This window comes from Haplochromis burtoni, unplaced genomic scaffold, assembly GCF_018398535.1.
Source record: "Haplochromis burtoni strain Fernald_Lab_line unplaced genomic scaffold, NCSU_Asbu1 Contig_73, whole genome shotgun sequence".
In the NCBI taxonomy this organism is placed as follows: Eukaryota; Metazoa; Chordata; class Actinopteri; order Cichliformes; family Cichlidae; genus Haplochromis; species Haplochromis burtoni.
In genome coordinates this window covers 1,153,725-1,170,101 of record NW_024582434.1, presented here as the reverse complement: position 1 = coordinate 1,170,101, position 16,377 = coordinate 1,153,725, and the positions used below count along the sequence as shown (strand labels likewise).

The window sequence follows — 16,377 nt, the reverse complement described above, 5'->3', positions numbered from 1 at the left end:
CACTGACTGTTTTAGGAGCTTTTTGAGATTAAATAGAAGAAAATACAAAACATTAAACATGTTAACACCACAAAAACCATATTAAACGCAGACTACTTTAGGCCTGGAAGTAGGATTCGTCGCATCATTACTTAACGACCGGATTAGCTTAGCACAACAACAACAAAGGCGCTCTCTCACCCAGGGAACACACAGAGAGAGAGCGTCACCCTGTAACCATGGCAACCGTAACGCTGCCGCCTGGAACAACAGAACATAGCTGTCAAACAAAACCCAAACAGTCCTGACCCGCGACAATATGAAACAGGAAAATACCGCTGTGTAATCCATTTATTTCAACAATGTAACTGTATTCTAAATACCACCTTTTTAAATGACAACTGTAATGGAATACAGTTACTCATATTTTGTATTTTAAATACGTAACGGCGGTACATGTATTCCGTTACTCCCCAACACTGCATTTGGGCATTCTACTGTACTTAAGGGCCATCGTAGTGTCCTGACACAATCATGGTGCATCATACATAATGCTGCTGTTTTTGCTATCTTTTACTAACCTTGTAAAGGTTTAGTTCAGTTTAGTTTTATTACATTCATTTGTCATGGTCTATGCACAGAAAGTCTTATTCTCATTATCCTCATTTTACAATCTTAAGTGTAGCTATTAGCTAATTTCAGGCATACATCCAAAATACATTTCCACAGTATATGAAAGGATTTTTAATAAGATTTTTGTTATTGTGCTTGGCTACTTTTGTAGCAAATCAACCTGATAGATAATACATTCGTAAAGTGCAATTGCCAAATAGTTCCTTTTCCAACAGCAGGGGACAGAAGCAGCATGCACCTGGTGATAGGCCTCCTCCCGCCAGATGGACTGTGAAATTTTCTTGTGATCAATTTAAACCTCAGCGAGAGGCTGCAACTACCAATTTCTCCTAGTCGTAAGGAGGTTGTTGTTAGTCTGAATTTCTTTAAACCTACATTCTCCATCCTATAGATTTCCAGTCCTATAGAAGTCACAGGGGAAAATGTCTTTATGTCTTGACCTCTGTTAACCCACTTGCCTGCCATGTTTATGTCCTCAGTCACTCATTTCGATCATATTGAATGAATGGAAGAGTTTTTAGATCTTTGTCATAGCCAATGAGGAAGCAGTTTCGCACTCAGACCCGCTCCTCATGTTGCATCTAGGGTTTTTATAAACCTAACAAAAATCTTTTAAATGCTAATCTTGAGGTTTTGAAATAAAATGTAAGAAACAACAGGTGACATGACTGTAGCTACATCCATTTTTTATACAGCAAAGGTAGAGTGGAGAGCCGTATACAAACAGGTGTAGTAGCTAACATGACTCGCTAATTTGCTGCCATAGAGGCCTGACGTTTTATGGTAAGTGTTAAGTAGTGCAGATAATGCACCAGAGTGAAAGTCTCCAACTTAGTCAGCAATATGTTGCTAGTTTTTCCCAGACACTACCACACTATATAGGCTGTATGTAACATTTGGTAGAATGTTACCCGTTTTACAGGCTAGTGGTTAAAAGTATGAAGTGCACAAAAGTGGGCTCACTTTATAATGTTGTCAGACGCACTTGGAAAAGTAGCCTCATCCTTCTAAATACATTAGATCTTTAGACTAATGCACACGCATCACCCTCTTAACTATTTAGAAGCCCTTTTTTTCTGTGAGTTTAACCAGACCAACATGTCTGGAAGAGGCTTCTTTGATCTTTATTTTTAGTCACATGGCCAAAAGCGTAACCGCACCACTCGGCTACATCCCGGGGGGGAGCCAGATCTCACCACTCCACCACAGACGGTTTGGATCAGACTCATCTCTGGGGGGGAATGAAAAGGCTTAGTCCAATTAATGGTTGAGATGCTCCCCTTCAAGAGCAGCTGCACTACATGTAGCCACCACCACACCCAAAATGAGCCACATGCCAAAGTGTGGTGTCTCAGCGTGCTAAATATATCTGCAAATTGTGCTGTTCGTATTAATATACTCTTTTCTCTGATGTTGTGTTATGCAACAAGTAGCCTGTAGCTGTAGAGAGCATTGTCAGCATTTGGCATCATTATGTGTCAGTGAATCGTCATCTGTTCAGGTTACACCAGGGCAACATACGGGGGTGGACACAGTAAAAGCTACAGCACAGCAATAACAGCTACCCTTTCCTCCACAGTGTTTTGTTTCTGTTACACTAATTTATTTTTGTTTCACTTTTTAGAATGTAAGGCATTTATTTGAGTTCCATGAAGTGCTACCCTCCCTCCCCCCAACAATGTTTAATTTAAAATTTATGCCAGATGTCTTGTGAGGTCTTTTTTTTTTAACTGAAGTTTCTTGAACATTTGAAAATGGAGTAGGGTGGGGGGTGTATTTCTTAAAAAAATGGAACCTAACTATTTAAAACAATGACAAACCACCAAAGTTTTCTACTTTTCCATGAAATTACAACAAAACAAAGACCAAAAAAGCCACATTTGTTTTAGGAGTTTTACAGTTTGACAGTTTAAATATTCACTGGAGTTTATAAGCATCATCTCAGTGGTCTGACTGTTCTTGAACAAGGAAATATAAGTCTAAAATTTATGTAAAGCATTCTTGGTTCTAGGTTTCGACCATAATGTTTCCCTCACAATGTGGACATATTGTACACATAGTTAACCATGCAAAGCCATTTCCATGTCATCTTTAACCTGCTTATTAATTATTGTATCTGAACCTCAGTGATGTATTTTTTTTACGCAACACACAAAAACTTTCTTTTATGTTGTTACTTATGTTATATGAAGACTAATTTTGTTAGTGAATGTACTGTAAGCATTCAAAAGATAGATGATGGCAAAAACAAATCATTTTTTCCACATTTTTATTGCCAGTCATTTACCTCTTATACAACATAGTGATGTCTGTAATGGGAAAACATTTAATCATTATTTATAACATTAAACACATAACATGTATCGCAACAACATGTAAGTCTGCTTTTAATGATGATTTTTATGTAAATTAAGTAAAAAATCAACAATGTAAAATAGTGTATGACTTCTTTTCTGGCCCTGAACTCCAAGTTCACTTAATATGTAAATGTTTAACAACAATTCAAGAAAATAAAAGTTATTCTAATACCAGGTGTATGTAATTTAATCACACAGAACAACAGCTATGCCGAAACAGAGAAGAAAAAAAATTAAGTAATTTTTACTTCCCAGCTAAATAGATAAAGTCCTAAAATCATCTATCTTATTATATGTCACAGTTCTAATTATTTGTGATGTTGGCTCTAGATAAATAAAAAACGAAGTGAAATTGATGATCAGAGTTTACTTCTTAAAAAACCATGCACCATGCAGTTTAAACATTGCTTGTATGTGTCCTTCCACAGTTAAAAGTTCAGTTAACTGATGACTGTAAATTGGCCGTAAGTCTACATGGTTGTCTGTCTCCCTGTTAGCGCTACGATATTCTGCCAGCTTGTCAACTGTGATAGCTTGTAGGGCCCCAATGACCTGAGTCAGGAAAGCAAATATGTGGACAGATGGAAGATTTGGCTGATGGAAAATAAAATGCAGTGGACGAAATGTAAAAATACCTCTCACCACTGACTTCTTTTGTGGCCCTCAAGTCCAAAACTCTTGACTTCCATTTGTAAATTAAATTGTAATTAATTTGTAATTTATTCATTTTGAAAATTTTAAAACAATAATGATAATAGTCTGAAAATTTCAATTATCTTAAATGCTATTAATTTACATTTTAAATTACATTTTGACTAAGATGTGACACAGAAAATATGCAGGATTTAGCCAAAATAAACAAGAATGTGTTTTTTTCATGTTAACCAGTCCAAAACTCTTTTTTTAATCAGTTCTGGGCAAAAACAAAACTCTTTGGAACAGATGAATATGGTAGGTTAAAATCATCAGGATTTGGCTTCAAAGACAGTACTTAGGGTAATTAATTGCTCATTTTCTCCAATATTAGAAGCATTTTGTGTCAGAGTGATGCTGAAAAACTATTCCATGGATTTGTTACTTCCAGGCTGGATTATTGCTATTTTTCTTTACCCTACAAAATAAAGGACATAGAGGCTACTGTCATTGTGATTTGGTGCCATATAAATAAAACTGAATTGAAATGAACTTGTGTGGGTGTTTTTTATGATGACAGAGCCAAAAATCTGGAATATTGTCTATTAATAAACTTAAGAACCCCAGTCCAAACCTTTAGTTAACACTGTAAGTCATGTTGATCTTATTTCTCACAAATATAATTTTGTGCTGCGAAACAGCCATCGTCATTCCATGATCCTTTATCAGTTGAAACATATTCTCCACAGTCCTGGCTTTTGAAGTCATTAGGCTGCCCAGGCTGCCAGTATCTGATGAATAAGGTAAGAGAGAGAGATCATTTTCTCCACTTTGTCGCTATAAGAAACAAATTCACTCCTACATTGTGATTGTTTGGCGCCTCAGTCTGTCTTTTTAATTTAACTCTCATTTGCAAAAGTAGAAATAATACTGTGCACTTCTGCATTCATCCTTTCCTTAAATTTCCTGTTGCTGAATTGTTGGATAGATATTAAAGTTTTTGGCAGAGTTCAGTTCAACAACAGAATACAAGACTGATCTTTGTACAGTCAAGTTGTACATAAAAGTTTGATAAATGAACCTTACATTTAGAAAATGTGTAACGTTAGATCCTTTTTGTTCAGGTTTGTGTATTTAAACTCACTCTATGGTAATAGGGGTCCCATCCACCCAGGTCCAAACCCCCTCTGTAAGTGTGTCAGTGAGGCCAATCCAAGCATTTTGCCTCTCGCTCTTGTCCAGTAATTCGTTGACAAAAAGCTGTTAGAGTCGCACAAACAAAAGACTGATGACATTACTGTTAGGGGGTGATCTTGATCTAAATTGGAATATATAATAAATGGACTGGTACAGACAATTTCTACACATTTCAGTTTTGTAAAATAAATTTGAATGACCCGTAGAGCCACAATGACAGTCATTTGTCTTTGGGATAGAGACTCATGTCTCCAACAAGATGGATTATAACAGCATTAATTATCCTTTAATTTTTTGTTTTAGTTCCATCACCTAATGGAGTTCTTGCAACACTGCAGTCATCTTTAACTGTACATGCAAACCTTAGCAACCCAGTACAAAGATGGAAAAAATTCTTGCAATCATTGGCAACGTTTAGCGATTCTAATTCTGCCTTTGTTTATTACCTGTTCCTCAGCGCTGTCTATGACAAGTAGATCTGCACCTTCAGCGATGCAGGCTTTTCTGCTTTCTGTCCAGTTTTTCTTCAAGGTTGAGACAAAATAACAGCTTATGTCAAACCTTCTCCAGTGGGCCTGACAAGGAATGCCTGCAAATTCATCACATGGAAAAAATATCCAAAAGATGAAGAATACCACAATGGAGATAATTTTAGTAAATTTAAGCTGTAACATAGGAAGCATACCGCTTAGTTTAGTGGTCATCCTTTTGACTTTCGATTGTAACTCTTCTCTAGCTGTAGTCAAGCGACTGCAGTTGGTTTGTAACTGTTCCTTTTCCTTCCTCAAAGTATTATACCTGGTTTGAAGTTGCTCTTTGTCTTTCCGCAGGGTGTTATAGCTCTGGTCAGTTTGATGTTTGTTTCTATTCAGACTATTGTAGCTTCTTTGTAACTGGTCTTTCTCCGTCTTTAACACAGTGTAATTACCTTCTAGCTGGACTTCTTTTACTCTCAGTGCAGTAAAAAGAACGCTTAATGCATCCTTTTCTCTTTGGAGGTTATTGTAGCTGGTTTGTAGCTGCTCTGCAGTTGCTGTCAGATTATTGTGATTAGTCTGTAAGCCCTCAAGCTTCCTCTGCATGTGAGTGTAGTTTGTCTCGAATTGATCTCTCTCTTGTTTTAAGTTGATGAAATTTGTTTGTAGCCGGTCCTTCTCATTTTTCACATTGCTGAAATTGGCCTCCAGCTCATCTCGTTTAGTAATCAAATAACTGTAATAGTGCTGCAGCTCATCTTTGTCTTTTGTGAGGTTGCTCAGTATGATCTTTAACTGTCTAGTCTCCTTACTCAAAGCATCATAACTGATCTCCAGTCTGTCCCTCTCTGCAGTCAGGTTGTCATTATCATTTTGGAGTTTCTCCTTATTTTGAGTGAGTGTATTGTGATATGGCTGTGTTTGGTCTTCTGATTTAGGATGGATGATCTCATCTGTGAAATTTAAAAAATAAAAATAATATTTTTCCGGATTCAATTGATTATCATGAACTAGATGTAAAAGCAACAAAAAAGGGGTTTATTTTTATTGAATAAAACTAAACAACTTACAGAATATAAATTGACTTATGTTACTGCACAACAGGACAGCACACAGTAATCCGAGGCTCACAGTGACACATCTGAGGATCTGGTTTCTTCTGCGAAAATTCACTGTTTTGTAAATAAGAAAACAGACATTTTTCAAATTAAACTACAAACAAATATATCATTAGACAAGTACGATTGGTTAAAAAAGTCTTTAGAGACTTTAACTTAAGTTTTAGAATTTTTGAATCCATTTAAAAATCTTTAAAACCTGCTTTACTGTGTAATTATGTATTACTGCGCATAGACCAGCATGATATTGGTCCTTTTATGAATTAAACAAGAAATTTATTATTCAATAAAGTGTTCTCAAACCAAAGGCGTCTTAAGCAATGAAATACACACACACAAAAGTGTGACATTATTCAGTTTGAAATTTAAGCTGAAAAACAGGTTTGCATTTTATTTTGTTTACCCACTAGTTCTGTCTGCGTGTTTTGGGGGTGATACTGTACCTTGAGTAATGAGATTGCCGTCCATATATAATAAGGTGTCATCAATTTCCATTGTATCCATTAATGTTCTGGATTTTTTTTTCTGTTCAGGTAAGACCTTTGTAGGTTTTCATTAAAAAGAGACAGTCCTTAAGTTTTCCAGAAGTGCTGATTTTACACTAAACTATACTAACATTCATAAACATTTTTAATGTTCTAGAGAAAGTTCACATTTAATTATCTAAACATTAAATAGTTTTTAAACCTGCACTTACCTCGCACTTAGCTAAATACGCACAATAACAGTGAATTCAAAAAAGATTCTGCCACTGACCAATAAAAAATGAATGTTAACTCAGTATTATATATTGTAGTGAAAAAAGGATGTCCCACGTCATCAAGCACTTGACATAAACTGATTGGTTGAAAACGAAACTATGCAAAATCCACTGGATGTCTACATTCCCACATTCAAGGTACTTCCCACTCAGACTTAATATAATAGCTAAGGTTAAATACCACGAAGTAGTGACTTGGATTTTTTCTCTTTGAATGACCTGATCGTTTTCAGACTTCCACCTTCTGTGATTTCTGTTCCCTTTTCCCACAGATTAAGTTCTCACAGAGGTTAAATAACTGAGAGTGTGAATGTGCTGAGAAACAAGAAATAAATAGAAATGGAAAACTGCTCACATATTCTGTCCACATTTCCCATCAATATTATGTGACAGAGACATATATACAGGAACTCAGGGCAAAGTTGTACATATTTATAAGTAAGGGATCAAAGAAAACTATGGTAAATTCTGGATTAGCTTGCTAGGTTTTTTAGCTAGCTTGCTAGTATTACAGTAATAAGTAGATATTTTATTATATATACATAGTATTTTCCCTTTCCTAGTTTAACATTAGTACAGTGGCTAATTACACCTAAAAGTTAAGTTGGTTTACAAATTTAAAAACACATTTTTAAATCAAATTTGTGCTGGTTTAATTCTATCAAGCACAGAATTAAATCAAAAACCATTGTTTTAATAAATTCACATTTTAAAAATGTCATTTTAGTCAGAGAGCTTTGCAAAAGTGTTGATTACCTTTACAGAAATTTTTAAAAATATTATTGTAATTACCTGTACTCAGCAGCAGTGGCAGCACAAACCTTACATTGGGTGGTCTATGTTCTGGACAAAGACCACTGATGCTGTGCCTGGAATCTGCTGCAGCCACTCTTCTAGTTTCAGGATTACAGCTCCTAATGCCTAATGGTCCTATTACCACTGGGACTCCTTTGGACTTTACTTTCCACATCTGCACTATTTTCCATTACTCCTTCTTCCTGATGTTGCTTTCCATCATCCTATCTTTGTAATGTATTTGTGGCTTGCCTGGGTGGAACTGCTGATTCTGGACTTGCAAGATTCTGTTTACTCACCTGCAAGATTTGCCTGCTTTGCTCCATGGAGATCACCGTTCACAGCCAGACTAAATTCTGCTTGTCCGTACGGTCAGCAGCCTGACTCTGGTAAACACCTCACTTAGGTTTCTTAGCTGCCCGTCACCACTACCTCCAAGCTAACCTAACAGCTTGTCAGAATCAGAAAAGCAGATGAATGAAAAACAGCCTTCAACACACCACTCAGGCACTACTAATATCTGGTAGGGGTGCAACGATATTCGTATCGATATTGAACCGTTCGATACAGTGCTTTCAGTTCGGTACGCATATGTATCGAACAATACAAAATTTGTAATTTATTTTATCAACTTTCCTTCTGACGATGCTGTCTGTGTTGAGCGCTCAGTGAATCTGCGTTCGACTACTCCGCCTAGGCTCGACAGTGCACTAGGCGGAGTAGTCGAACGCAGATTCACTGAGCGCTCAACACAGACAGCATCGTCAGAAGGAAGAGCGCAGGGCAAGCTAGCGAGACAGAAGTTAAGCTCTCCTTGCAACATGGACCTCCCCCACCCTCATTCAGATCTGGCGTTTGGAATTATTTTGGTTTTCATGTGACGTATGACCCTGAAGGTAAGCGAGTCATGGACTAAAGTAAAACAGTATGTTGGATGTGCCATGCAATGCTCAATTACATGGGTGGGAACTAGTGTGTTAGCGCAGTTAGCTCGTTAACGTGTTGGCCGTCTAGCCCCATGCACGGGCGATCGGCGGTAGCTCGTTAACGGAGATTTGCCGTGTTGTGGCGTTAAGGTCATTTCAACGAGATTAACCTGAAAGCACTAGTGGGAACACAACGAATATGACTGCACATTTACGCCGACATCATCCTAGTGCAAAGACAAGTGGAAGCAGAAAAAAAACAAGCAAGCATGCTACTAACTTTAGCCGAGTCATTTAGACAGCTGTTAGCACATGATTCTCCTTATGCTGCTGAGAATATAGCCCAGAAGAAGCGGATAGTATAGCTTTTATTTTGGAAAGAGACATTTCTCTGTAATAAACTCTCTTTTCCAAAGATGAGTGATTCCTCAATCAGATACAGGGCTCGCAATATCGCTAGCCCGACGTCCCGGGGCTAGCGATTTTTTCAGTCGGGCTACCAAAATCTATCTCTTCCCTGCCCGTCGGGCTATTGTAGGAAGGAAAAATATATGTCAATGCTTTTGCATTCTTTCGGAAATGTAGCTGGGTAATTATGTCATTGGCATCGGTGAGCCACTGTCAATATGTGACATATTGAAATCGCGTTTGAATTTGCGCTTGTTTTTTTGCTTTCACTTTGCAATCGTGCGAACTGTGTATAGAGAGCGACAGCACTGATCTGTGAGTGATGATAATTTGTGCACCAATTCCTCTGACATCGTCTTATTAATCGTTAGCTTACTATGCAAACATGACAAGTGAAATCTCCCGCAGCAAGCTTAAACATGTGAGAGGTTGATCGCGCAGAGAATCGCTGAGCTTATGTGAGTGCGTGTGTAAAAGCAGCAGGATTTATATTTGACTACGAGCTACTGGAGAGCTGGAGAAGACGCAGATATATATTTTAGTTCTGCTGAGCCAAATAAGACAGGTCAGGGTGAAGAAGTGACAGCCAAAGAAAAGCTTACCACAAAACGGAGAAGTTATGACAAATCAGACTATAAGGCAAAAAGAAAGTGCAGCTTTATGGTTTCATGGACAAAAGAATTTCTGTGGCTGCAATATGACGAGCTAAATAACCAGGGCTGCACATAAGTGGTCCGCAGGTGCGCATTCGCTGTCAAAATAAAAAACACGCACAAGGGTTAGGGTTAAATTTAAAAACTGTACTTTTGAGTTAAAATATATATTTATAATTTTAATAAATGACAAATTAAAAAGGCATGAACATTTTTTTTGTATCGAAAAAATATCGAACCGTGACACCAAAGTATCGAACCGAACCGTGAATTTTGTGTATCGTTGCACCCCTAATATCTGGTTATGCCATTCATAGCAAACGCTGTTTAAAGGTGTCATAAACAATGTCTTAAGAGCTTTCCCTGCCTGTCTCGTTCTCTATTTTTTATTCTTCTCTAAGGACCTCAAGGAGCACTCCATAAATGCACGGCAGATACTGTTAAGAATTTGGGGGAATTAACTGTCCGTGAAGGTTGAAAAATGTGAATTTCATTCTAAATCTGTCACATTTTTGGCAACATTGGTGAGAATTGGCAGGTGAAGACAGATCATTCCATGATTCCACATCAGATGAAACATATTGGTTTTGGAATTCATTGGGCTGTCCAGGCTGTACCAGTGCCTGATCAACAAGGTAAGAAAGAAACCATCTTGTCCTCTTTAAGAAAACCTTCTGACCTCTGATTGGTTTTGTAACTTTTGGTTTGTCTTTTTTCATTTAAGCTTTATTTGCAATAGTAGAAACACTACGAGTTCTGCTATCATCCGCCCCCATCACCACCTCTGCATGTTTTTAAATGCATCAAACAGGACATGAATTTTAATGCAGTGAAAGTCTCTGTGGATGCAGTTGTGTAAGCTCTGAATTTGAAAGTGTATTCAATCACTTCTAGATCTGGTTCAACAAGATTTCCTGTTGCTGAATTTTTGGATCAATATTAAATAGATTTAGGCAGTTTAGTTTTACACAGGGTCTCTATCATCAAAATATAAGACTGATCCTTTGTGTCCTTATTTTCCACCTTCAAGCAGTTTTAGTTTAGGATGAATCATGGTTAATTTTATGTTAATAAAGAATTGAAAAAAGAAAAAATCATATGGAACAGTAAAGACAAGTTCTGTAAATTACATTCTATTATATTTAGGAAATCTGTAAAGTTATAGCAGCGGTGATGACATGAGAACCTTTTTGTTTGTATTTGTACAAAATACAAACAAATACAAAATTTAAACTTTTTCAATTCAAATGGTGACTGGGTCCCATTGACCACTGTAAGAGTGTCAGTGAGGCCAGTCCAGGCATTTTGCCTTTGACACCTGTCCAGTAATCCACTGACAAACAGCTGTTAGAGTTGCACAAATAGAAGTCCAGTTGATATATTTACTAAGACTTATATAAAAATTGACACATTTAACAGTGGGAGAAAGAGGGCATGGCAATTAGCCATTGTAGAAGGTCCTGAGTTTGGGACCAGGGCTCTTCGCTGTGGAGTTTGTATGTTCTCCCTGTTTTTGCATGTGTTCTCTGTGTACTCTGGCTTCCTTCTGCAATCAAGACACATGCAATTGTTGTGGTTAGAACTAGTGATTATAAATTGCCCATAGATTTGAATCTGAATGGTTGTCTGTCTCTCTGTTTTTAGTCTTGTGTCAGACTGGTGACCTGTTGAGGGTGTACCCTGCCTCTCTTGAGTCCAGCCATCAGGTCAGAAAGGGAACATGGCAGTTCAGGGGGGCAGCAAAGGGGAAACAACTCAACAGTAGACACAGAGTTGGATCTGGTCGGATGATCAATGGCAGAGATGGAGCAACGCTGGGTCCTGACCGGGTGGCCAGTGATCGAGACACAGCAGCTCCGATAAGAAATTGATGGCTGAGGAAATGAGACTCCCTCGGATGCAAAATGAACAGCCAGTGGCTCAGCCTCACAAGGGACTAGCTTGAAGGCCAGTGATGGATTCACTCATGAGGCCAAGGAGGCAGCCAGTGATGACTGACTGGGCACCTTAGGAAGCTTGAAGGAGAGTGATGGAAGTGAATGAGACCCTCTGGAGGTTGCAAAGGAGGCTGACTCTTAGTGGGCTAACGTTGGCTAAAGCCACAGGACACCTCTGGTTTGGCTAAAGGCTGGCATCGGGGCAGGTGACTGGACACTTCTGGTGGCTTGACGGGGGGATGACAACTGTAGTGGAGGCAGGACCCTCTCTGAAGACTGGCAACAAAGGAGATGGAACTCCTCTGGCTCAGGTCTCTCAGGTAGTGAGGGATTTATGGTGTCCGATTCTGCTGCTTCCTGCTATCCCAAATTCAGTGGTGTCAAAGTGACTACAATAAACTTGAACTTAATGTTTGTATGTCTGATAACTTACACAATCTTTCTCCAAAAGATCTGAGCACAAAGAGAAAAAGATAAGGTTTCTTCAAAGGTAAGTGGAGAAATGCAATGCAGAAAAGACTGACGCATGCATGATCATCCACAGGTAAAGCATACTGTATATACACACGCAGGATAGGTGAGGGACGAGGCAGAGAGTACAGAGAAATTGCAGGTTCACATAGCGAGAACAATGACAACATCCATTGTTTATTTATAGTCACTGTGTGGTACTGGAGCCTTTTTTTGATGTAGGATCATAAATGCCAGCACAAAATTTAACTACAATCAATCTAAAGTGAGTGACTTCCTCCTACACCAACTTGAGCACTTTAGCAAAAAAAAGATATTTGTATTAAAATGCATACTGGTAATTAAACAGGAACAAAACTTTTTCTTTGTGACTTTTTTGACTTTGTGTTCTTATAAAATTCACAAGCAATACTTTGAAATTAGACTTAATTTGCATGCTTTTTGACCTCCTAGAGTTTTGAATTTCTTTCATTATCACAGCACATTTCTCATTCAAAGACCCTGATGCACAAGTTCTTACTGAACAAGTCCCAAGTTTAATCTGAGAACAATGTCAATGCTTCATTAAAAACAAGCCATTTGCAGGCGATCTGCATTCCTCAAAATTTTGTGCAGCTTCAGCCCAGATACAGCTCCAGTGGCAGCTGTTACAAACTGCTAGAAAAAAAGATTTGGAGAAACGTGACCACAAAAATAAAAAGTGCCATTTGTCAAAATTTTTAAAATGACAGAGACGGCTGTCAAGCTGACATGTGCCAGGAGTCCCAGCAGCTGATGTTTTGATTTTTCTCACTGCTGCATTAGACATTGTCGGGAAAAGACAGGCTGTCAGGCCAGCTGTGCTGTTTTTATGTATTGATCCCTCTCTCCATGTGGAACACTTAGCTCCGTCTCTTTACTGTTGTAAACAGAGTGCTGAGTATTTCTCTGGCTCAGACTGAACTGATTGAACTCCTTCGCTGAAAAGCACTGAGTGCTGAATTAATACTTTGCTGAGGTTAACTTCAGGACTGTAGGTACATTCAGTAGATTGCGGATACATCACTTGCAATAACAAAATTATATGTATATTATAATCATAATATTCATATAATAACTTAAATGCTTCTTTTATAATTATCAGATGGATTATATGTAGTTTTTTCCTGTTTTATCCCATAAAAGAAGCTTTTATTTATTTTTTAAACTATTTTTCTTATTCCATTTATATTCTTTAAATTGTTTGGTAAGCTGCCCAAGTTTGCATTAATCTACACTGATTTTATTTGGAATTCTGATAACCAGATGGATCTCATGAGGAAATGTCCCAATATGCCATCAGCTCCCACCCCACATGCAATCCCAAGACAAATCTGGGAAGTTAAAAGATGAATGAAGGCACAGGAAGGTTGGCAAAATTAGTTATGTTTAATCTTCCAGAATCTATTATTTCCAATCTCCAAAATCCAATTAAAACCGGCTGCTGGATTTGGTGGCTCTTTCCTTTGTGAACTCAACAATTAATTACCCTGAGCCTGATTCTGTCAGAAGTTTCTTCCTGTTAAGAAAAAGTTTTCACTCTCAACGAGAGTGATCAAGTGATTTTCATAGGGAATGACTGTTGCTTTGAAGTGATGCTATATGAAGGCAGTTGTACTGCTCTGCATCTACTGCGGTCTGTAGATTCTGTAGTCAATAACAAAAATATTAATTGAATTTGTTCAAAATCATGACTGTTTATAAATGTTTAGATATTTCTATGGTGTTTGGAGGACCATCAACATATCAAGATATATCAACTAACACAAAATCAGAAATCCATGCCTTTAATCCATGCTGCACTATGAACCAACTCAAGAAAAAAAAGATTCATTACTTCAGCGATAAATTTTTACCTGGTCAAACTACGCTCATATTTAAACTCCTTGTAAAGAATTTTGGCTAAGACAGCAAAATCGTTGATGCATTTAGATTACAAACAAATCAAAAACACCACCATGTACCAAAACACCCATAAAACACTGCCACATAAAAGCTCGAGGCCTATATGCTTGCAAACAGCAGCAGTGCAGCAGTCTGAAAGAGTAGGCAGCCAAGACCATATAGATCTTGGCAAACTGACAAATTAACTGTTCCCCATTGAGTGTGCTTTACAGTCCTTCATGATCATAATTCTTAATCATATCATTTACTCTACAAATTGAAATATTTTAACAGCCTCAATGAACTATAGCCTCGTGTCAGATCATTGCAGAACATTGCAAAAAATAAATCAAAAGCAGAGCTTTTCTTATTGAAGAAGTCACTTGGATGAGTGACTAAACGTTTCTCCCACAAGAAACGCTACGTCCAGATGAACAGATTCAACTTTTGGAGAGCTTTTCTTATGTTATAGTTTATACTCAAGGACAGGTTCTAATATACACTGACCAGTAGCATTAATGTTTAACAGCAAACACTCAGCCGTGATTGATGGGGATGAATATGCGGCTATTGTAGCAGTTGTTAATCATCCATCATTTTTAAAAATGTGCTTTATATGATTTAGCAGGTAAATCACAAAGCAAAAATAGAACATATGCATTTGGGAAAGTTAGATTAAACCTTAGCAACGAAAAGAGAAACATATTTTTAAAAATATAACTTAAATGATTAATTGATTTTTAAAATAGTTGTGGTTGTGCTTGGCTCCAGGAAAAGCTGTAAAAAATGAAATGAAAGTAATAAAACAGAAAAGGGATGTGAAATACGCCTATGATTCTTCCCAGCCTTTTTTCCCTACACGGAATTCTTTTTTTAGAGATAGAAATATTTCTTTCATCTTATCTTTCTTAAAGGCTCATGTAAAACATCGTGCAAAAGCTTTGCATAAAGATTTTTATGAATGATCAGCCAAGGATACTGTAAGATTGTGCCTTTTTTGAAGTCAAGACATCACTAAGAATTTAGATGTGATCAATACTGTGAAAAACATCTTTATCTGTTTTATGTAATATTTTCTTGTGTTATGCAGCTGTGTGCAGATAAACTCTGTCAACCTTGGGTAGCCTCATCTGTAGTGTCACATGTATGATTTGGTTTAATCAAGTTTACATGTTTGATTTTTCTCATGTGAACTTGCTTAATTTCGACTTCCTTTTATTCGACGTTTCAATCGGGTAACTTTTGTCCTGAACCCTGATGGACTACATAGTACGTAGTAGGGACCAATCATTGTGCTTTAAAGCATAACCAGTAAAAGGCGAAAGAACTTTAATGTTGTCGACAGCAGTCACTGTACCCTCCAGTCAAACACCTCTAACTGTTTTTCAGTTACTTCAATATCTGAGTCAGAAGTTAATGAGATGGGCTTTGTTCTTCCAATCCTTTAACTTGGGGGTTGTCTCATTAAGAGAAAGAAAAACATAGTGGCAGATACATTGACACGTGGCCCTTGTATATAAGTTATGCCTAGCTACAGTTGCACATCTATTATATTCCAATATTTCTGCTTTTTGTATTTTTGAAGCCTATATTATGCTTTCCAAATAGTCCACTGGGGTCCGACGGTGTCTTAGTGATGTAAAGTTTGTTATCATTTGCTGACTGGAAGGTCCGTGCAGACCTGCCTGTTGTTTTGTGTCCAACTGGACTTGTCAGCAAAGAACTCTCACCAAATACTGGTCTAACCGGCAAACTTTAAACACACTTCAAAGTATAACATCAGCCAATGGGTCTCCAGCTGTTCATGCCCAAAACAGAGTATAATAAAGGTTTAAAAAATGCATCCACAGGATCCAACGTTGCCGGATCATTGAGACTGGGAAGTAGGGAAGTACTGGGATGTGTATTTTATGATACAAAGGATATTTGTTGTAAATGTAAATGTGATATTTATAAATAATATTGGGTTGAGAATGTTGATTACAAAAATTGGACTGTGTTCAGATTGAAAAATGATTTGCTTTGTATCTTTATGTTCTGGGTTATGAGGTGGGTCTCCGCTCTCAAGGAGAGGTGTGATCGTCCATTGGCCTCTAGATCCACATTTTGTGCCTTTTTATATCAGAGTTTTT

At 37.6% G+C, this 16,377-nt stretch overlaps 1 protein-coding gene across 1 annotated transcript; it reads right to left on the bottom strand.

Annotated features, from left to right (window-relative positions):
* Window positions 1-2,864: 2,864 nt before the first annotated feature.
* Window positions 2,865-7,210, bottom strand: LOC102305974 (C-type lectin domain family 10 member A-like). Its single transcript, XM_005924069.2, has 7 exons — window positions 7,091-7,210; window positions 6,837-6,933; window positions 6,346-6,447; window positions 5,485-6,228; window positions 5,246-5,388; window positions 4,747-4,862; window positions 2,865-4,393 (listed from the first exon to the last, which is right to left on the bottom strand). Exons 2-7 carry the CDS (start codon window positions 6,895-6,897, stop codon window positions 4,267-4,269), a joined length of 1,293 nt encoding a protein of 430 aa, XP_005924131.1. The 5' UTR covers window positions 6,898-6,933; window positions 7,091-7,210; the 3' UTR covers window positions 2,865-4,266.
* Between the last annotated feature and the right edge of the window lie 9,167 nt (window positions 7,211-16,377).

Excerpts from the sequence above, each read along its gene's own strand:
- LOC102305974 (XM_005924069.2), bottom strand. The coding sequence starts at position 6,897 with ATGGATACAATGGAAATTGATGACACCTTATTATATATGGACGGCAAT. Across the intron at positions 6,229-6,345 it reads CATAAGTCAATTTATATTCT|ATGAGATCATCCATCCTAAA; the intron begins GTAAGTTGTTTA and ends TAAATTTCACAG. Across the intron at positions 4,863-5,245 it reads TAGACAGCGCTGAGGAACAG|CTTTTTGTCAACGAATTACT; the intron begins GTAATAAACAAA and ends CGACTCTAACAG.